Source organism: Heliconius melpomene, chromosome 20 (assembly GCF_056956725.1).
Source record: "Heliconius melpomene rosina isolate 202511_hmr_F chromosome 20, ASM5695672v1, whole genome shotgun sequence".
Lineage (NCBI taxonomy): Eukaryota > Metazoa > Arthropoda > Insecta > Lepidoptera > Nymphalidae > Heliconius > Heliconius melpomene.
The window spans coordinates 5686416-5708883 of NC_140408.1; the positions used below are offsets into that span (position 1 = coordinate 5686416).

Here is a 22468-nt window from a genome sequence, read left to right on the forward strand (position 1 = left end):
GCAATGATCTATATTATTCAGTAACCAATATTAATAATTTTGCAGAATCGAGCTTAGAGTATCAGAGATTAAAGTCGCGTATAGCTATACTGCGTTTTCCACCTTCCGATTCATTTCCCCGAGTGGGAATCAAACCCATAACCACCAGGTAAGTCAATAATTTATTATCATAATACTATTGAATTTTACTCTATGTCAATTATTATAATTATCGGTCTGTGATTATGCATAACATGAAGTAACGATTGTCTTATTGTCATTTGTCAATTGTGATTAGAGATTTATGAAACGTCAAAATTAATAAATAAATTATATTTTCCCTTTTTTGTTTACACATTCACTTTTGTATTACATTCCACAAAATATCAAAATTTTAACCCTTTCAAAAGTTATTACTTCATAACATAAATATCTTGTGTTTTAAGTTTTTGTTTAATTATTTAAATTGACAATATCCTTGAATTGTGAATTCTAAGTAAGAGGTACGATTAAGATAATTTTTTTTACTTCAGATTTATACTATTACATAAAACTTAATGAAATCTCTCGCATTAAAAAAAAAAGTAGGCCTCTATATTATCAAAAATAGATCGTCAGTCTAAAAAATTATACATTAGTCCACAATGGCAGAATGGAAACATTTAATATCTGAATGGCTAAATGAATATGCAGCGCTAAGAGACAATGAAATAAAAAGCTTTGCTGCTGAACATGAACATAATCATGAAATTGCAACAGCAATATTCAATTTGTTATATGGTGAGCCCGATAATGCTAATAACCAAAACAATGAAGAAAAAGATCAGCAAGTATGTATTAGAAAGATTCTAAATTGCAATCATAGTGTGGTTTTAAAATAAAAATGTTCATGTTTCAATTTTTCTTTATTTTCAGATGTTAGAAAATGTCTGCATACAATTATTTAGTTTTTATAGATCTAAAGAGGTAGAGCTTCAAAGGTTTACACTGCAATTTGTACCAACATTCATTTATCGCTACTTGAGTATTGTAGCTCAAGGCAACACTAAACATTGTCGGTGCATAGAAACTCTTCTCATTGGTGTGTTATTAGTGTTTTCATAAATATATTTTAAATACAGAATATACTTTTATTAAATAAGTAAATCAATTTTACATTTTTAAATATAAATTATTATAAAAAAGATACATTTAAAAATATAAAAAAACCACACTTCCGAGGGTGGGACAAGGGTCCAAGCCATCGGTGGCTAGGGCTCCAGAGAGAGAAACCTCCGCACAATACGTGCCGTCTCAAGTATTACTGCCTTCTGTATCCGGTTCTTGATCCAACAGCTAAGCGATAGCCTCTTAAGGTGTTGGTCGAGGCTTTTCGCTATTAAACCGTTAACCGAAACCACTATCGGCACAATGATAGTCGCATTGACATCCCACATGGCGGTAATCTCATGGGCTAGGTCCAAATATTTAGATTAGATTAATTAATTTTAATTATAAATTAAATTAATTAGATTAGAAATATTTAGATTGTTTTTCTTTTTCGGCCTTCACGAGATTAGCAGATTTTTAAATTATTATTAATTAAAATATATTTCCTACTATATTGCATATCTTTTTTTTTTCAGGATTATACAATTTTGAGGTAGTAGATGAAAATGGTAAACCTAAAGTTGTGTCCTTTAGATTGCCCTCATTAGCACAGGCTTCAATATATCATGAGGTAACAATGTAATTGTTTAGCTTCATGTCTTTTCCTGTCAAACATCGAACCAGAGAACCTAATGCCAAGACATTTTGTTCTTTATTATTCCAGATATTTTGTGTTGAATGATAGAACTCAAAGCCATGCTTTATTTTAAGCATGGAAATGAAAATAATTCATTCTCCATGAGTTGGAATGGAACTTAAGTTTACAATCACATGATGTCCAGCTATGCCACAAAGTTGTTATTATTATAGAGTGTTTAATAATAAAGAATTGTTTTATTTATATGTATAATAATAATATTAATGATTTAAATCTAATTTCAGCCACTATCACTAGGATCTCAATTTTTAACTGAAAGTGCTTTACGAAGATGGGAAGAATGCAATACTAAATTAGTTAGTTGGGGACCCCATTCTCAAGTGGAAGTTCTTAATGCACAAAATCGTCTTAAAGTTATGGCAGCACTCTTGTTCATTTACAACAGACAACTCAGTTTGTTGCCTAAACTTGCATTGAGACACTTTTGCATTGCATCTTCAAAGTAAGCAACTTAAAATATATACTTTATGGAGACTTTATCTCATTTTATTGATATGAACTAATTGTCATGTGAGTCATTTATGAGAAATATATATAAAATAAATTTTAGAAATACATGTAAAATAACACAAATATAATGTGTGAAGTAATCACTTATAAATATCTATATTTATACTTATATTATAAAGCTAAGAGTTAGTTTGATTGAATATCTTCAAAAGCACTGGTTGAAATGAAAAAATATATTTTGCTATTAGATTTCCATTTATCTATATTACATGGCATTAATTGTTGCACTGCATACACAACTCCAAATTATTTCTATTTTACTATGACACATTTAATATGAAACATTTTACAAAACATGATGGATTTCATATGAGTCTCCTCATCCTCTTAACAAAGAGGCACTTAAAATAAAATATGTTATAAGATTATTAAGCTATGGGGGAATAATTGTCTATACATAGTGAGAATTATTTTTTAATATGTATCGACAATTCTCCCCCCATAGCTTAATACTTCTTCTTTAGTTATATTTGTAATTTAAGTTTTAGCATATTACTGTAATAATATATATTTTAAATATAATAATGATTATGTTATATTTCAGAATATTAACACAAGGTTTCCAAAAGAAAAAAGGTGCTTTTAATGGTAAATTGATTCAGAGAATACCAGTTTCTCCCAATTTTCTTCTAGAAATGATAGAAGGTGCATATTTTGCAATGTTCAATGAATTTTACACTCTGGCATACCAGGCTGTGAAGGACATTGACAGGAGGGCACAATATGAATTGTTCCCAGATGTTATGCTAGTTACTAGTGCTGTCATTAATTCCCTAAAAAATAATCCTTCAGGTTAGTCTAAAATTTAAATACATGATGTGTTTAGCTCTAAGTACTTATTCAGAATTATAGATATTTTTGTCTTTTAAAATATTATAGTATATATAGTATTATATGAGCATGAGCAGACTCATTCTATTATAAAATATTTAAAATGTTAGATTTCCACAAATGTATGTAATACTATGTATGTAATACTAAATATATACATTGAATGCAATTAAATAATATCATTTAAAATGTGTAAGAATTGCGAAAATCAAAGATTATAATATTGGAGTATATTTACTGTGTTAAATATACTGAAAGAAGGAATAAGAGAAGTAAACCAAGAACAGTTAATTAAATATCTCTGTGATTTTTTTTGCCTTTTGACCATATTCATAACTTTTTACACATTGCATTAAACATGTTTAACAATACCACCTATATTTGATTTATTTATTTCAAACTTTTGATAAAGGTCAACCATGTGATGGTCCAATGGGTATAAGTGTTGCATTATCACCAGCGACTACAACTGTCACTATGTCTAAATCAATGATAACAAATGCATCATTCCGCACCAAAAAGTTACCAGGTAAATTATTATTATTTCAAGTAAATTAATACAAATTCGAGCAAATTTTACAAATATATATTCTAATTACAGATTAATTCATACAGTTTTTTATTATAATATATCCTAACAATTGTTGTTGAGTTTAAATAATGAAGCCTATAAATATGTAAATATTTTTATTTTTGTTTTATGAAGTAAAGTAAATAGGGACATATTATTTTTGCCTCATTAACTTTATTATTTTATGTTTTTATTTGAAAAATGTTAAAAAATGTTAAGTATTATTTTAAGTTTGTATTTGTAGATGACATTCCAATACAAGCTGGTCAAGTAGTGTCTGCGGAGGCGGCAGATATGCTCACATCCATCACGGAGGAAGGTGAAGCTGATGCCCCCATACAAAGAGGGTCTGGCATTCGCAATTCAAAGCCAAAACTGCCTGCTTTCCCAGTACTCGGTAAAAAGACTAAAGATGGAAAAGAAAAAATTGATAAAAAAGTCACTCTTAAAGACAGCTCTAAAGGCATATGGAATTCGCTCAGTGGAGGTGGAGATACATCAGATGGACAGAAAAATGTGATCGACAGTTACGACGGCAATGGCAGCCTTAAAGACGAGCTTTCAATGACGTCAGTACACAATAGTGCAGATAATTCTGATACTAGATCACAGGTAACAACCGATTCCCTGGATATGGAAACTACCTCCCGTTTTACTGCTATGCAAGTTAGCTCTGTATAAGTGCTTGTAAGCTAATATAGAATTTATTCTCATAATATAGTAGTATAGGTAGGGTAAACCAGAGTGTGATTGCCAACGTGAAGTGATTACCAAATTAAAAAAAAAAATAGCTATTTCTTAACTTACTAAATGATTCTGTGATTTATTTATAGAAAAATAAAAATTGGTAAATTGGAAACATTCATACAAAACCTTAATGAGGTTTTTGTCAAGACAGGTGAACATATTTCTCTATTTTTGCATAAATGTAACAAAATCAAAATTTTTAGTTTTTAATAGAAATCTATTGTTACATTTTCAATTGTAACGGTAATTTTAGCTGTGATCAATAATGGTAGCCTATAGAAGAGTTTGCTTGTGTAAAAGAAAAAAGTAATAAATAATAATGAACTTGCTTAAATAAGTTTTTACTCCAAATTCATAATTTTATGCATCAAATTAACAATATTGCACTTCAAATTCATAATTTTACAAATCAATTTTAAGTGCTACTCCAGTGCCTTCTGGAGCACGCAATGCCTCCAGAGTTCGGCGGGAAGTGGGAAACGGTGTGTCTTACGCTAGATTCCCTCTGCCTACCCTGATGTGTGGGATACTGTCGCTACTGCGTGTCGCTGGTTTATTTTTTTAAATTTTAAGTTAAAAGTTAGAAATTTGATGTTTAAAATAATGAATTTGAAGTGTAAAATTGTATTTGTACTTAAATGTATGGAGTGAATAAACCTATATATCATTACTTTTATTACAGTACATTTGAAATGGCTAAATGGGCACGGTTTACCCTATATATGGTGTTTTGTAAAATTATTAGTCATTGTGTATTTGAATATAAGATGCTAAAGCTAAATTTGCGGGTTATATATTGTTCTTCATACCTACTATCATACATTTTTTAGAGGTTTTAAGAAATGTCCATATAATTATTATTTGTGATTATGTATTTGTAATACGTATTTTTTGTGTGGTAATGTTTGGAAACAGTTTGTTAGTAACTTAAATTTAAGTATGAATATTCTTCAATACTTATATAAATTTGATTAAGTGTAGGTTGGGAGAGGTCCATATTTATTATCTTTCACCTGTTGCTTTTGTCTACTATGTCAATCTTAGAGAATAAAAAAAATGAGTACATAGTTACTGAAAAAATTAATTAAAATTAAAAGAGTGTTTTTTTATTTCTTAATATTTTATTGTTAAATCTATAATTCATAAACAGGAAAACCATGAGTAATTATGTAGTAATAAATAAATGATTATTTGAACAGAGTTCGAAAGATTTTAACTATAATGTAATATTATTCCATATTTCAAAATAATAAAACATTACAACTTGCAAGTTTTTATTTTACTTATTTTAATCTTAAAAATACAATAATTAATAGAAATTGATAAATCAATAAATCAGCATCAGTACGTATGGCTTGTTAAAATTATTGTTTGCTATTTATACTATATTACTTCATAATATATACTTGTAAAATTATATAGTTTACCATCACGATTTTATTTTAATAATAATATACACCAACAACTATATGCTATCAACATCATTCTTATCAGCCTCTTATTGTGAACTCTTAACGTAATCATCAGTTTTAATGAATCACAACTAGTATAATATGTGCTCCTGCGTCCCTTTCCTCGTCAGTTTGTCGAAAACATTGCACGGTGCGTACATATACCTATTAAAGTAAAATAAAAAATGAAATTGCAAATACTTTTTTGTTTTGTCGTTCTTGTCTTCCTATCGACATGTTGGGCCCGAGATATGATAGTAGGCACCAGCTATAATACTCGATTAACTTGGCAACAGAAAGCTGAATATAATGCTATACCATTTAAAAAACGGGTTAAAGAAGTTTTCTATTCTGATCCAGCTCAACAAACTATTAAAGTGAGTACAAGTATCTACCTTATTTTGTAATATGCATTTTACTTGGTTTTATCAGCATATCACCTGCAGCCTCGACTCAAAATGACTCTAAATTACAAGATATTTTATATCATATTAAAAAATAATGGTTGTTGGTTATCGATTTTATACAGCATTCATGTACCTATTATACATATCACAGTATGATGACAAAATACATTTTTAGATAATATTTTTCTATTTTTTTCTTGAAATCGATCAATTATAATAGTCTACTATCTTTATAAATAATATGTTTTCTAAATATATTTTCAGGGTATAATAGCAAGAGATTTGGACCGTACTGATTCCATCGCAAGTATAACTGCTGGCGGCGTGGGGTCCTCTTTTGCCAACATTCGCCTGAAAAGCGAACGCGGTGGAAGCTTAAACTATCAAATTGAAATTTACGTTTAATTCTTTATATCTAAAGGTCTGTTGTTTTTATTGTAACAATAATTTAAATGTATAATATATAAGAGCACTTTATCTGTTGTTTATTTTTATAATGTTAATAGTTAAAATATAACGAATGTGGTAAACTATATTTTGGTCTGTTGTTCTTTTAGGTATTTACATGTATGTACACTGTTTCCTTACCGTAATAAATAAAAAAATGTTTTGATTTTTTTATTAAATATGTATATTGATAATTTATAGGTTTCTGCGGTTACAATGAGGCTTTAATAATGAATTAAGATAATATAAACATAATATAGTAGGCACGTGATTGACGTAAATAATTGTTAATAGACCTTTCCATTAATAGATTATAGATATACCTACATATTATAATATTCGTACTAAAATGGTCAACTTAAAACAATTGAAACCTTTTATTTAACTATTTTTTTCACTAGTACATAAATCTATCTACATACATAATATAATTATATTGATGTCGCATAATGGGTACACAAAATGGATCTAAAATTATAGTGCTATAAGTAATCACCATGAATTCGATTCCCACTAGGGTCAGTGAATATGACGTATACAGTATGGAAGTGTCAGCGCTCCTTTTACGGGAACAACATATAGGGTAAAATATTTCAAACCCATACCTAAAGAATAATTTCTTTGATTAATATCAAAATACCTCAACAGGTTAACGCAGGATTTTTTTCATTTCACGATGTTTATCCATACCTGTATTTCGTGTGACGCGGTTGCGCAAAGATACCAATAACGTAAACACTACTACAAATATATTATTAAAAATAAAATACTTAAATTTCGGAATGAGGTGTGTGCGGCGGTGTCCTTTCCTGATTGGTTTATGTGTGCGTGCGGCGTCCTTAACAAATGGCGTTTTATTTTACAACGATAATTTTATTATTTATTTTATTTGAAAAATTTTTTTTTCCTTTTAGGGAAAAAGTTTTTTTTTTAATTATCATTGTCCAATATATCATTTAAAGTGATGCTGACAAAAACACTCTGTATGTACAAAATTCTTCTTAACATCATTATTACAGTTTTTTTGTATTATACCTACATGGTGTTTCCTACTAACAAGAATTTTATACAAGTGTTCCTCGACCAAGAAAAGATTGGGAACCCCTAATTTGACGACAACAGCAAAAATTAAAAAGTAAACGTTTCTTAGTCAAATTAAGGTTTTAGTATTTAAAACATGGACAGATGATTCATACGGATTTACCGTCGCATCGTATCTACGTAACTATCATTACAGCGGTACTCTACCGCGATTGCCTTATCTTAAGGAAGATAGGCTATTAATTTGTTCAACATTGATCCAACATCGATTTCTGCAAAATACTTAGCCTAAGAAATAAAATAAGTAAATATCGAAGCGAAACCTCTCAATGTGTTAATTGATGAAGTTCGAATGGTATGGTTCTCTAATAGAATTGTACTTATTATTTGTCATCGGTATAAAGAACGGTTTTCTTCCATAAATATCAAATTTCCCGTAATTGTTTTGATGGTTTTTGGCTTCGAGTAGACGTTGAAGTTTAACAATTGTAGCCTTTTGTTCTTCTCGTTCCATTTCGTTTATTAGTATAGGCAAGTTGGCAGCACATATCCATAAATAAAACATTCCCACTAAAAAATAATAAAAAACAGGCAAATCTATATTAGAGTAAAAAAAACAGGCTGTTCATTAGAGTTTATTGAAAGAATAGTAATTACGAAATGTAAGAAAATCCGTTACTCATTCTCCGCCTGAATTCGAGACATTACGAGTTCAGTGGCGGAACCCAACGTCGGGAAATTATTCACTTTGACGACCCACAATCATTGTATTTAAAGTTAGACAAGACTCCAGGCCAAAAATCTTAATGAGGCCACCGTGGCGCAGGGGCACAACGCGATGGTTGTGGATTCGATTACGACTCGGGAAAATAAATATTTATTATCTTCATATTCTCGTTCTTAACACTAGAATCCCAGGTTAGGTAGAGGGACCTACAGCGTAAACTTAAAAAGTCTTACACCACTTACAAAGTAAAAAACCACTTGCTACACTAGCCGCTATTAATAAGCCAATATCCATTGTATTTTGTTTGAGGATCAGCAACCATGTCGTTGCTATGATGGAAAGCGTGATAAGACGTATCAACTCAGCCAAAATAAACATAGCCATCAAAATATTATTACACTGGAAAAAAACACGTTGCGCAATATCATTTCAAGAATTTAGAATATTTTAAAATTAACTGTAATATAATGATAGGCGTAATGATAAACATTCAATACAATATAAAATATCTAATTAATGTATTTTATACCAAAAAGTAAACTTTTCAGTAAAAATAAGCAAAAACAAGTCACAATGTTTAATTACGTCAGAGAAGACAGTGGAGTTAAATTTCTAAATTAGAGGCATCGAAAATTCACCTTATAGGACAATCACCCTTAAAACTTTTAGAATAGTATTCGAATGGGCATAGGAAGATCCGGGTTGTCCGTGTCCACCCCCTAATAGTCTGGTGCCCACCCCAAAAATATTATTAACTAAATATTTTCCCCGAAAAATTTAAAATGAACATTTAGACGAACATTTTTGTGCAAAGCTAAAAATCCAGGTCCCCTCCAGAAAATATATGTAGATACGCCCATGATATGATATTCATCGTTTCAATCTTACAATTTTCAATTATGCTTTTGAATATTGAATGTCCAAAGCCATAGCTTAGTGTACATATTTACTTAACCAGTTATAAGTAAGTCACGATTACGTTTGCGTGGACCTTTTTCCGTAAGAATTTTGAGGAATCATTTCTTAGTGCTCCCCTAATTTTATCTTATGGTTTTTTTCCCAGTGATTTCGACTGAGCCTTGGCTACCCGTCACACATTATTGCAATAGTTTTATTTATATATATTTAAATGTAAATGCATTCTTACTTACCGTATACGCTCCATATATATAAAATAAACAAAATATTATGTAAATACAACATATACTTATAAGATAGGATAAATATGTTTCTGGATCTGAAAGAAAATGTTATTGTAGATAAAAGATAATTATAATTTAAATAATAGACTACTATTATTAAAACAATTTAAAAAATATATACCTACTTACCTGCCAAAAAATTTTGCAGTAAGCCACCCATGTAAAGTAGGTTCAGGTTTTTTAACCATTCTGATATTTCATATTTCAAACTATGTGAATCTTTATAAGCAAGACATAAAATTACTAGAGTAAATGTTGCATGTCCCTAAAATAAAATATCTTATATGATAATAACTGATTCCATAATATTTAAGTTTTGATTTTGCATAAACAATATTAAAATCAAGTGTTTACGTACGAGCGACAAAATTCCTATCAGTATTCCGCCTAGGCGAAGTGAGAACCAAAAACAGCAGCTATATACGAAAGCCATTAAACCAGTAATAATAAAAGTTATGACTAAAGACAGCTTAGATGAACCCACGTAAACGTGAAAACTTTGTATGTTTGAAATAAAAATGACTCAACTTCGAGTCGCCTACGATCGCGTGCGATCCGTATCGATTACGGCTACTACTATCACCCTTTGTTAAAAGCATAATTGTTATAACTTATATACCTAATTGTACCTAATTTCATACATATTTAAATCACCATCACCGTACACTTACATTTTTTTAGTTTCACGCTGTATCCCGTAAATAGCAGGGGAGGGGAAAATATTAAATATTTCATTCACCCTTGTGGGATTTGAACCGACAACTGTCGTGTATATATATTTATAGTCAACGGCCTCTAGATTGATATAATTAGTTTTGTATCAACTATAATAGAAAAAATAAAACAAATATACACAATTAAATTTTGTTTATTATCTTCACAGTGCTCATTACCTGCTGACAATAATTTCACAAGACACAAAATATTGAAAACAAATTATTGAAATATTCTTTATTTACAATTAATTACTTTTTACATATCATTTCAATATGATCATAAGAGGAAAGTTCTAAAATAGCAATGGCACTCGTGTGAACAATAATAATAAGGAATTTTGTAGTGATGATCTAAACACATATTTATAGAAAAAGAATGTCGATAAAAGCCACAATATTAAAACAGTTAATTTAAAAAAAATTACAATTCTTGCAAAATAAATAGGAAAATATTAAGTACCTACTGAATAGCATAGCAAAATACATTGAATGCATTGTAATAACAAGCTTCTGTTTCATTTTTAAGTAAGTATGGATATTAACTGTTACAATTTTTTATAGTCTTAGTAATTTTATATAATACGTCAAAATAACCCATCAAAACGGTAATCACTATCACTTGAGACGTTTACTGACAGATAGTATTTACTACGATATACAAAATATATTTTTATAGGACTAATTTTTATTTAAAGGTTCTATACTCGAATGCTAGTGAAATATCTAAATTGATTACATTTTTACAAAAGTTTCTCGAAAATTTCATTCAATTAAATTACGTATGCTAATCGTAAAAAAAGACAAAGAAAGTGTGATCTCAAGTTATTTAAAGATATGTACTAACTATTTATATACTGCAAGAATGTTAATAATAAAATCGTATTCATAGAAAAAATAATGAAAAAACATATGGGACCATGTTGTCCCCTGAGCATTTGACCTTAACTGTAGGAAGGTCAAGACCGACTAACACAAAAACTAAAAATATTTAATCGCATACCTATTTGGCATTTAGTATAAAATTTAAATGTATTAATAACGAAGCGTAAAAATAAAAAGCTTCATCAATTAAAAAATAACCATCCAACCCGAGCCGGCAATAATGGTGAAATAGGCGTATTAAAACTTGACTAATTTAATATTAACATATAAATCGGAGCCAATAACAGTCTACAAATATTAAAATGTTATTTAATAACCTACACTAACTGTTTATATGCACATATGTATACAGCGTCAGCCATCATCGTGTTCGAGAGATTGAGATCAAAAACCATGTGAACACTATGCGTAGACAATTTTGACTCAGCCACCGCCATTGGCCCTTTTAAACTAACAAAATAAGAAATTAGAAGAATTACAAAAGAGAAAAAAAAAGCAAATCTTACCACTAAATTAAGTAGGGTTTAGATAACTAAAATATACAGTGCCGGAACTACATTAATTAAATTAAGGGAAACTAAACGATAAGTTGGAACATGTTACTCGTTTAATATAGTAATAATATTGAGTAGTTGTCATTTGGATCTGGTTTGGTCGTTGGCGTCGTAGTATTTAACTATAGGTGAGCGACTGCGGCACGCCATTAACAGTCTTGGACTTCAATACTCCATTTTCATACGACATCACCGTCTCGCGGCCGTTCTCCATTACCCTGAGAACATGAGTTTTTATTTATACTTTCTTTTTATATGCATTGTAAATGAATTAGGTAAAATTGAGATGGAAATGATATTGGAAAATGATCCCTCTCGAGGAACTGAATTATTTTTATTTTCACCGAAACGTCTGGAATATTGGGCGGAAAGTAGAGAACCAATTGTCATAATACTAAGTTCCTTTTGTCTACGCCTAGAGCAAAGATAAAATCTTCTTTTTTTTTCATTGAAATATTGTTCACAATGCGGAGATGGATACATGTGTCCCAGTATGCCTTCTGCAAAATTATTACATTTTGTTTACTCTGTATGTTTTACACTCAGTCTAATAGACAATAAAACCAAAACTTAATATTTTTATTTCTGCGGTCTGGTAACGGAGTCAAAACGCGGCGTTGAGTTCCACCACACACACTCAACAAGCAATGTCTTTAGAATTCGGCGGACAGTAGGTAACGGAAGTGTCTAATGGGAACGGCGTGTCTTAACTAGATCACCAGGTTCATTCTGTTTACCCTGATATGAGCGGAATATATCGTGAGCAATAATAAGGACAAAATATATACACACTTCTTAGTAGTAATCTTCTTTCCATTAACAATGCGAGTGGTAGTCGTGGTGCTTCGTATGTTAGCGCTGCCGGGGCCCGCCATCGCGCTATTAAAGGTTGAGAAGGAAGTAAAGCTGTTCCCGTTGGAGGCCTGCGCGAATATGTCGTCGAGGCCCTGCATGCCGAACCCGAACGGACTGAACAGCGACGACGTGAGGGACGTGCCCGGGTGGTGACTGCGGCGGTGGCACCCGTGACCGTTTATGTCTGTAAATATTTAGCAGTTTAGATAATAAAAACAACACTTTTACTACTTGAAAAGATTAGTTCGAAACTAAAGTGAAGGTCAAGGTCCTAGAAAATATCTCTAACACGTCTAAGGCATTCAGCATTAATGATCATACTCTACTTAATAACAGGAAAAAAAAATAGTTGGAGGTAGTGTAATACAGAGGCACAGGGTCGGATTGTAAACGCAAAAGTTTTGTGTTCGATTCCCACTCGTATGAATGAATTATTTTAGTTTCCTCACTCTGAGAATAAAACAAAGCGCAGGAAATAGCAATGGATTTGGATGGAAAGTGGGGGAACATAGTATCCTAACACTAGATTACCTGTGCCTACAATACTATAAGCGGAAAGCTAAAAAAAGTTATATTAAAAAGACTTACAAATACTTTTATAATATTTATATAACCTACAAATCTAGAGTATAATTCGCACTACCTAATATTAAAAATGTCCACACATTCATGAGCTATTAGGTTAATATTTGCCAGTCAAACATAAAAAATCATTCGTTAAGATCATAAGACCTTAATGTCAATATTGTATATACACAAACACTGTTTATTTACCAGCAAATAATTCGCCAAACGGAGAACCGCCAAAAAATTCTCTGAAAACCTCCTCTGGATCTCGGAATGTAAACGGAAAGCTGTGGTAGCCGAAATCATAGTCCTCATCGGACGTAGTATGTCGGCCTCTACTATTGTTCAACCCTTCTTTGCCATACTGGTCGTAAACGCGACGCTTTCGCTCTGGAAACACAAAAACACAATTTAATTGTAATTTTACACAAACACGACTGCGTGGATGTGAAGCACTAAATATCCGAACAACTGATATGAATGCTCTCGATATAAGCATGACGTATTAACATATGAATATCTGATCCCTTCTGATCCTTAACCTAGATAAGGCAATTAAGCTTATAAGTTATAACCATATAAAACGTTTTCAATAGTCATTGACACTTTAAATACTTACCACTTACCAGCAAAATTTAAAAGTAAAAAAAAAACTCCCTACAAAAAATATCACTATCTTATTTTGGCAAAGTGCTTGTAGCTCTTACACTGCTTATCCGATTTTCATAACACTTAGCTAAGAACCAGCGGAATGAACAAGGCTTTCAGTTAAAAAACCCACATTCATTGGTTCATTAGTTCAGGAGCTACAGTGCCACAGACAGACACACAGACAAACTTATGACGCCCCTCCTTTTGCGTCGGGGGTTAATAATAAGAGAGATACCCCTCACGGAGTGTCTGCTATAAATTTGTACACCTACGCTAGCAAAACGGCGTTAAAATTATATTTGTCTGCAATAAGCATTTTAACAGCCAAAAATTTCAACAATAAATTTTCCACAACGCACGCAACATACTTTCACATTATTTATTAATATAGTAATGTTCATATATACCATTTACAGATAACAAAAAAGGTCATTAGATCGCTCAAAGTAGCATGTCATATGATTAGTGTTAAGAAACACAACTGGGAATAATTGTTAATAGCAATATAATTAAGTGGGTAGGTGCCAAATAACTCCATTGTTATGATACTAAAGTATTAATTATTTGAATACTGCCATAACTTTTCATGCTATTATTATATATAGAATAACCTTATTTGGATACAACTTGAAAATATATAAACACGAGAAAAACGACATTAAATAAAATGAAATTGTAAATAGTTTCAACTTTTATTTAAATTATATTTGTACCCAATATGGTTAAAATGGCAATATTCAAATTAAAAACCCTAAATGATGTGGAAAACTACCAAAAAAACGGTGGAATGGTGTGTCTCCAAAAAAACCTTTGAAGCTAAAGTGCCGATGGCCATTAACTCCATTCTTGCTTTGATATCTGTGACTGTGGTGACTGGATCCCCGTGCATCATACAATTTCCGCTTGTTTTCTACCCAACAATAAAATTATGTTTGACAACATTCTAACTTTGCAAAGATACATTCTGTCATTAATATTGGATTATATTTATGTATACAATGTATTATTAATTAATTTTATATTATAATAAAAACATTTATTAGACTTTATTTTATGTAATTACTTAAAGGCAGAAGATTGATAACTGGAAAGTGTTAACATAAGCACTATAATACAATATCTGTGTGTATAATATAAATTTGTATGTTGTTTATTGCAAAAATAAAATACATTCAAGTGTTTTACTATAAACAAAGAAAACAATATTATGGACTCTATCCTATCGATCTATTATGTCCTATTATTTTTACAATTTTTTATATTAAAAGGGTTTGAGTCTACATATATTCTAAGAAAATGTCATATAAAATAATGTAATAGAGAATGATCTGTTATTAATAATTAATTATAAAGGTTAATTTGACATTTAAAAACTGATTTGTACTAAAAAAACATACATTGCAGAATTAAAATTCTTACCACCATGTGACTGTATATAACTAACTTAATATTTAAAGAACAATAAATCCTAAATTTATTAAAAAAATATGATTATTAAGTTCCATAACATATTTTAAGATATAATTAGTCTTACCATCTGATAAAACTTCATAGGCTTCAGAAATTTCTTTAAACCTTCGGTTGGCTTCGTCTGCATTATCAGGGTTCTTATCGGGATGCCACTTTAAAGCCAATTTTCTGTAACTGTTAATTAAAAAATAATATACATTTATGTTATACAGCTACTATGATCAAATAATAAGCCAACTTATATTTTATAAAAATGAACATATAAGTTAATGAGCAAACAATATGTTAATCATATTTATTAACACATTGCCAACACTTTTTTAATATGATTCTTAAGACCAAATTTTTATCTTGCGGTTACTTTATTTTTTTTATTATTTCATAGTTTTATACAACAAAATATATAAAAAATATTAAGCAAATACTTACGCTTTCTTAATTTCTGCATCTGTCGCACTTCGAGAAACACCAAGTATTCTATAGTAGTCCACCATCTCTAAAGTCCCTCAAGGGGTGTAATAATATCTGAAATTATGTTATATTTTAGATTATAGTAGCCAAAAATATATAAAATTACATATACTACAAAATTTAATTTGTTGTTATTTTCATTTTGTTGTGTAATTATTCAAATATAATAAAGAATGCTCAAAAGGTGCATTGTATTCTCTATAGCATTATTTTCTAACACAACATGAAGTATTAAATACAAAAAAATATCATATTTTAAGTATTTTTAATAAATCATAAGAAGGTATGATAAGTTAAAAAATGTCAAAAATAATTCTTATTAAAAATAATGAGAATGACATAATTTACACAGTGATACAGTGCTTCACTAATGTGGTTATTATTGTACAAATTGTTTCTTCTATAACTTTGCTAAATGTTATAAATAAATAAATAAAATAAATTTTGCTAATTTTTGCAAAATATTTTTTTGTAATCTAGGCAAATATAAACCAACAAGCTCCTTTCAATTGTCAAAAAATATAAGTCTTAGTAATAAATAGCCAATTTACAATTAAAGTAAATTGTCTTGCATCTAACAAGGTAGGCAAGGGAAAACTTTGTCTTGTTAACAGTGTGAGGGAATTAAATAATTAATTCCCACATCAAACCCCCAATCATTGCATTAATATTCAGATGCTGTACAGCTGCAGCACAATGACATTGACTTTTTAAATATCTTATTGACTCAACATTTTATTCCACACATTTATATCATACTGAAACCATGGTGGGACAGTAGCACATCATGTAACTGTAAATGCACCAGTTGTGATTATGGTTGTTGTGCCTTGACAATAATTATTATAATATTAGTTTATGATATATAAAAATGGGGTATAGCTTTATATAGGATGGATCCACCAGCAAGTCTTATTTTTAAACACAAAAAAAATAGTAAAGATTCACACTGCTACATATGATTATGTGTAGAGAATAAAAAATTTGACATATGTTTCACAGGTGTCTCTATTAATTTACATGCATCATAATAGTATGGAAAAGTGAACACCAACTTGAAATACAACTCAAATGAAATCAAATAAAACATATAAAATTGTACCAAAACCCATCATATAATAAAAATATTTTATCTAACTTTAGAGTACCTAAAATGTAAATATTAATTTACCTTGGATGTTAATTTCTAATATATTATGTTAAGATTTTACAAATTCTGATCAAAATAATTGGTTTTATTCATTATCTCGGTATTAAAATATAAGCACATTTTTAGAATTTAAAACATAATTTACAATTTAAAAATAAGAATCATAATGAGTATTTTATCTTAATATACCCACCTTTATAGGACTCTAGTGACAATGTCACATAATTGATTGAGAAATCTTTTTTTATCATAAGTTATGTTATGTCCAGAATTAAATTTTTCATAAAGTATCTACTTTAAAATTGTAGAATAGTTAATTATAATAAAAATAATATTATTAAAAAATACTTTAGTATACAACATTATAATTGTTATGCTTTAATTTTAACATAAATTGCATATGTTACAAGAGCAGTAATTAAAATTACTTCAAAATTGCAGAATATTCCAAATTTTTATATTTTGAAATAAAGTATTACCAAATGAATGAATGATAATGAAGTATTACCAAATTCGCAAATTAGCTCTTGTTAATTTATTGTAGTGAAAAGACGAATAAAAGAACATTTGCTTTAAATAGAAATTTAAATGGAATAAATAGTTTTTTAATTATTGTCCCTTTATAGAACCTTATACATTGATTATTGACTATATTTATAAAAAATCATAAAAATTTAAGCTATCATAACAGATATGGACAATAAAGTCAACAGTAAAAGCTTTTATACTTTATGACTTTTAGTAATGTATCACTCACATATTAATGTTATTGATGAATCAGTACATAGTGTGAAATATCATTACATACTCGTTTGTTTTTAATTATAGAAAATATATTATGTACATATTTTTATTATATTAATAATCGATTCTCAATTTGTTTCAGGAATTTTTGGGTCATAGATTTTACATACAATAAAAGTATTCGATTTTGTAATATTTAAAATCTAAAATTATATTGTTTAAAAATAGCTAAATCGTCATGAATAATTACGTACATCTAGAGAAATTATAAAATAATTTTCAACACCTACACAGTATGATGTAGACTTAAATGTTAAAATGACACAACATCCAATATCTTGTAAAAGACACCTGCTATTTCGTAATATGTAAATGAAAAGTAAATGATAGATTTTTTTAATAACATGAACTCGTACAAACCTTTATAACATTTGTTTAGCAATAACATCCAATTTCGAGTTGAGCAGGTAATCGCGGGGGGCAAAATATTTGCCAACCTCCCGTAATGACACAATGGAAAACTTATCACTACAAGTTACATATATAGTCAACTTTTTTTTAGGTGATCAAAAAACTGTTAAATTAATCACTTAAAATGCACATGGACTAAACGGATGATTGGACTTATTCAATGACACTAATGATCGTTCGTATTATTGAGAATAATAACACTGTAATCTAATCACACCTTTGTTGGCAAAAATCGTCAGCCAGTGGAAAATTCTCGCGAACAAAATCAATAAACATAAGACTAGAAGTAGGAAATTATTCTTTACTTTCAAATATTAAAAAATATATTTTGTAACTACACTCTACTACCAAATGAATATGACTAATAGAAACTGTAAGTCTAACAGTCCTGACCTATGCTGTGCACATTTTTTCACCCAACGACTGGTTCAATACAGTGAGTGCTGAGTAGTTGAGTTCTCAACTGAATAATTTCATTCGCTTTTTCTAACTTTAAATATTACACACGTGTGAAGGCACCTTCAACAAGTGAAGTTTAAATGCATTTGATTTAAATTCTTAAATTAATTTAATTTAAGAATTATTAACAGAGACATTTAAAGGCACAACACTATGACTAGATTTTTTTTATATAAAATATAATTTATGTATTTTTTTTCAATCAAAATACAGTATGCAGTTGTTATTAATGTTTAATATCTTGATAATTTACGAATGCTTAACAAAAAATTATGAATATAAAAATATCCCAGTACATTTTTGGTTTATGATTAATTAAGTTAAAAAATAAATAATTCGTTCTGTCAAATAAAACAAGCGATTGTAAAAAATATATTTATTAAAAAAATTTTTTTATTAAAGGAACATATATTTAACTGCTAGAAATAATAAAAAGGAAAGTGTTTATACACTAGTAAGTATCCGAACACAGTGGATGACAGTTTTAGTAAAGTCATGTGGATTGTATTAAAATAAACAATGAAGTAAATTGGCGATAGAATTTTAAAAGAGTATATATAATAGTTAGTGAAAATTCACAAAAACCCTTATGACAATAAATATATTATATGGCAGGTATTTAAAATCCTGAAAATTATCTTAATTGATTTTTATACGTTTTCAACATTGAAAGTGCGAGATGTAATTATATATAAATAGGCATACTGGCACAGATAAATTATGAAACTAGGTAGCCGCTCGCGGCTTCGTCCGCTTGGACTACAAAATTATTAATTTACTAGTCTGCATTATTTTCATTTCTTAATATTTTTTTATAATATTTTCTTATATATTTATAACTATATAAATATAGTTTATAAAATAAAAATAGTAAAGTTTCAGCTACTTCATAAAAGAACAAACATTAGATATTTATAACAATTTTGTCGAAGAGCATTCTTTTAAATATTATAACTTTCTTATTTATAAACTGATCGAAATAAAATAAAGACAAATTTTTAAGGGCAGGTTTCTAAAATACAACAGTGAAAATTATAAATAAAACGGATAAGACGTTTTTGTAATTAATGTGAATAAACGTACAGTAAATAATTTTCTTACTAATCATATCGAAAATTGAAAATAATATCATAGGTACTTATATTATTATTATAGTCTTGTTTATTTAATAAATAAGACTATGGTTTAAGCGGCCAAAGCCGCGCCGCCAACTTTAAAACTCATTGATCATTGTTTGAACTTTGAAATATTATATTCCTGGTTGCTTTACCAATTTTTACACGACATCTTATATTTTCTAAATAGTCAGACTTCTTATTCAATTTCCTTCGTGTGTTTTCCATACAACGTGACATTGGCGAAATGAATTGTGCTCAACTGGCACGCTCGAAACGCCATATACCGAGAAATCAATCAGACTTCTTATCTGAAAGTGATTTCTAAAACTAGTATCATATATTAGTATATTTTCCAGATGAGGCTTGACTTTAGCTTTAAAAGGGTTTTTTCCGCTACACCACTCCCTGCTCCCCATAAAAAATAGCTGTAAGCGTTATATTGCATGCATATATCAATACCAATGTATAGGTAGAGTAAAACCGTAAGGCATTATTGTTAATGACAATGATACTTTGGTTAGTGACCATCATTGTAATTGTACCTTTACGACCTTTATGTTTAACCGCGAACGAGTCATTGCTTAACTAGGTCAATAAACCGGCTCGAACACAAAGAACTCAATAGGTACCTCAATGTGTGCATGTTTTGCATATTAACCATTTAACCTAAAGTACTTTTTTGATTTTATTCGAGGGCCTACTTTGTTTAATTATCTTTTTTAGGGTTCCGTACCTGAAAAGGTAAAACGGAAACCTTATAGGATCAATTTGTTGTCCGTCTGTCCGTCTATCAAACATTTATCTCGAGATCACGTGAACGTATTAAGCTGAATTACTTAATATGAAATATTCATGGTCCCTTAAAGCAAGTTTCTAAGTCAACGCAATCCAAAGATACGAGCTTTTTTGCATCGATTTTGCTTTGTATGAAATTTCTATGGCAGCCTCTGTGGGCGAGTCCGACTAGCACTTAACTTATTTTTTTTATTTAATAAAAGGATAATATCGCACAAAAAATCAGCAATATAATTTTATACTAAAATATAATAATTTATTACATTTCGTTAATAATTTATTAATGACTTCGTAAATTATAAATTTCACTAACTCATTTCGCGACCTATTACATCTTTAGGGACAGTTTTAAAAAAATGGAGTAAATATAGCGCATTTTTCAGTTGTAACGCATTTATACTAGTCTGAAAATACGGAAAGCGCCGCACTCCACCCACGCTGGGTAGGTGTTGCGGAAGGTCACTCTGATGTCAGATATTACCTATATTCAAAAGTACCTAATGCAATATTTTTTTCCTCTATTTATAAATAGACAATAGTCATTCATGCTTTGAAACTGGAGTTTAGTCTTACATATCTTAAACATGAGAATTACACAAATTCTTTTATAAAATAAATAATAAACTCTCATCATGAAATCTCAGAAATTACAATAGCTAGAATCTGAAATTTTGCATAAGAGTTATTTATATGACGTAGGTGCTCGTTAAGACGGGAATTTGCAATAATCAACTCCTAAGGGAATGAAATAAATAGGGATTGAAAGTTTTATGGAAAACCTTTTAAATCGCCACCGAATTTTATAAGATTTGAAATTTAGACGCCTAAAAAAATTTCATTGAACACGTGTTTCATGGTTTATTAGGATTCATCCTCTAAACTGACAATATTTTCATAAATATATTTAATAAATGTTCGTATAGTTCAAGCGGGCGAAGCCGCTCAAGTCAACTAGTGTTACATATATATATAGTATATACTCGTACTTAATACATATATTATTATAGTAGGTACTCCCAACATAAGATTGTCTATTTTTAAGAGCTTTATTAATAGCGCTATTGACAATTTCCCGTCTTAATGTTTACATAGATATAGGATAAGTAAGTATTCTAAATTTAGAGTAAAATAGCAATGTATCTATTAATACTCAGATTTTTCAGTGTATTTAGTTATGCATATTCTCTTATAAAATTGGCGCTATCTACAGTGCAGTGATTTACGTGAAAGTATTGTGTCATAATTAAGTAGGTACAATTTTATGACTCAGTAAGTAGGTATATCTATTTTCAGTCCTCAACACCCACATTTACTATCTATCTACATATATTGATAGAGTAAATAATTAAGTCTGTATATTAAATATATTTATGAAAGAACATTTAAAGGGATATACAAATATTATTGAAACATAAAACTATAATATTTCTCTGTTTGTGAACGGTAGATAATCGTTGGGACTGTATTGGGTGAAGATGAGTATATTTTTAATGAACCTACTAATCCTACACGTTAGCTGTTCAAGAAAGTGTAAATAGTAATCGTCTTCTGATCTTGATAGAGCCTACATTAATATGGAAAATATAAAGTACTTATTATGTATTATCAAATAAATATTTTAATGACATCGTCGCAACACGTATAACCTACAAAGTTAAAAGAGAAAGCTAGTGAAAACATATGTTTTCTAACTCTGTAATAATCACATAACTGTGATAAATTGCCTTCAAATTTAAAATTGACGCATGTTGAACCTGATCCATAATACTTTCTATAATTTGTGAAAGCTAAGTGGATAAAATAAAATTAAATTTTTAATAATCTTTATCAAATTGATAAAAAAAG

At 29.3% G+C, this 22468-nt stretch overlaps 4 protein-coding genes across 8 annotated transcripts; 2 read left to right on the forward strand and 2 right to left on the reverse strand.

The window, feature by feature from the left end:
• The first annotated feature begins 8 nt into the window (after positions 1-8).
• Hyccin (PI4KA lipid kinase complex subunit hyccin) lies at positions 9-5715 on the forward strand. 2 transcript variants are annotated; one of them, XM_085204237.1, is made up of 8 exons: positions 9-148; positions 513-809; positions 895-1060; positions 1605-1699; positions 2011-2228; positions 2841-3088; positions 3540-3656; positions 3943-5715. In XM_085204237.1, the coding sequence occupies exons 2-8, from the start codon at positions 624-626 to the stop codon at positions 4377-4379; spliced, it is 1467 nt and encodes a 488-aa protein (XP_085060363.1). In that variant the 5' UTR covers positions 9-148; positions 513-623; the 3' UTR covers positions 4380-5715. The 2 variants fall into 2 exon arrangements, with proteins under 2 accessions (XP_085060363.1, XP_085060364.1); XM_085204238.1 differs by lacking the exons at positions 9-148; positions 513-809 and adding an exon at positions 288-482.
• On the reverse strand, positions 2498-10282 carry LOC146527697 (uncharacterized). The gene is made up of 5 exons (XM_085204258.1): positions 10079-10282; positions 9850-9985; positions 9670-9755; positions 8761-8917; positions 2498-8361 (listed from the first exon to the last, which is right to left on the reverse strand). The coding sequence occupies exons 1-5, from the start codon at positions 10151-10153 to the stop codon at positions 8126-8128; spliced, it is 690 nt and encodes a 229-aa protein (XP_085060384.1). The 5' UTR covers positions 10154-10282; the 3' UTR covers positions 2498-8125.
• On the forward strand, positions 4438-7117 carry LOC146527698 (uncharacterized). The gene is made up of 2 exons (XM_085204263.1): positions 4438-6273; positions 6568-7117. Exons 1-2 carry the CDS (start codon positions 6082-6084, stop codon positions 6706-6708), a joined length of 333 nt encoding a protein of 110 aa, XP_085060389.1. The 5' UTR covers positions 4438-6081; the 3' UTR covers positions 6709-7117.
• Positions 10283-10572: 290 nt separating the features above from the next.
• On the reverse strand, positions 10573-18860 carry mrj (DnaJ heat shock protein family (Hsp40) member B6 mrj). Of its 4 annotated transcripts, none has more exons than XM_085204254.1 (7): positions 18645-18860; positions 15845-15940; positions 15480-15589; positions 14718-14855; positions 13502-13684; positions 12665-12911; positions 10573-12090 (listed from the first exon to the last, which is right to left on the reverse strand). In XM_085204254.1, exons 2-7 carry the CDS (start codon positions 15907-15909, stop codon positions 11991-11993), a joined length of 843 nt encoding a protein of 280 aa, XP_085060380.1. In that variant the 5' UTR covers positions 15910-15940; positions 18645-18860; the 3' UTR covers positions 10573-11990. The 4 variants fall into 4 exon arrangements, with proteins under 4 accessions (XP_085060380.1, XP_085060379.1, XP_085060382.1 ...); XM_085204253.1 differs by having other exon boundaries at positions 18201-18859; XM_085204256.1 differs by lacking the exon at positions 14718-14855 and having other exon boundaries at positions 18645-18852.
• Positions 18861-22468: the final 3608 nt, after the last annotated feature.

Coding starts and splice junctions, on each gene's coding strand:
- mrj (XM_085204254.1), bottom strand. CDS start 15,909: ATGGTGGACTACTATAGAATACTTGGTGTTTCTCGAAGTGCGACAGAT. Junction 15,590..15,844: donor GATGCAGAAATTAAGAAAGC/GTAAGTATTTGC, acceptor TTTAATTAACAG/TTACAGAAAATTGGCTTTAA. Junction 12,912..13,501: donor GTTTGGCGAATTATTTGCTG/GTAAATAAACAG, acceptor AAATATTTACAG/ACATAAACGGTCACGGGTGC.
- Hyccin (XM_085204237.1), top strand. CDS start 624: ATGGCAGAATGGAAACATTTAATATCTGAATGGCTAAATGAATATGCA. Junction 1,061..1,604: donor CATAGAAACTCTTCTCATTG/GTGTGTTATTAG, acceptor TTTTTTTTTCAG/GATTATACAATTTTGAGGTA. Junction 1,700..2,010: donor AGGCTTCAATATATCATGAG/GTAACAATGTAA, acceptor ATCTAATTTCAG/CCACTATCACTAGGATCTCA.
- LOC146527697 (XM_085204258.1), bottom strand. CDS start 10,153: ATGGCTTTCGTATATAGCTGCTGTTTTTGGTTCTCACTTCGCCTAGGC. Junction 9,986..10,078: donor TGATAGGAATTTTGTCGCTC/GTACGTAAACAC, acceptor ATTTTATTTTAG/GGACATGCAACATTTACTCT. Junction 9,756..9,849: donor ACTGCAAAATTTTTTGGCAG/GTAAGTAGGTAT, acceptor ATTTTCTTTCAG/ATCCAGAAACATATTTATCC.
- LOC146527698 (XM_085204263.1), top strand. CDS start 6,082: ATGAAATTGCAAATACTTTTTTGTTTTGTCGTTCTTGTCTTCCTATCG. Junction 6,274..6,567: donor CAGCTCAACAAACTATTAAA/GTGAGTACAAGT, acceptor ATATATTTTCAG/GGTATAATAGCAAGAGATTT.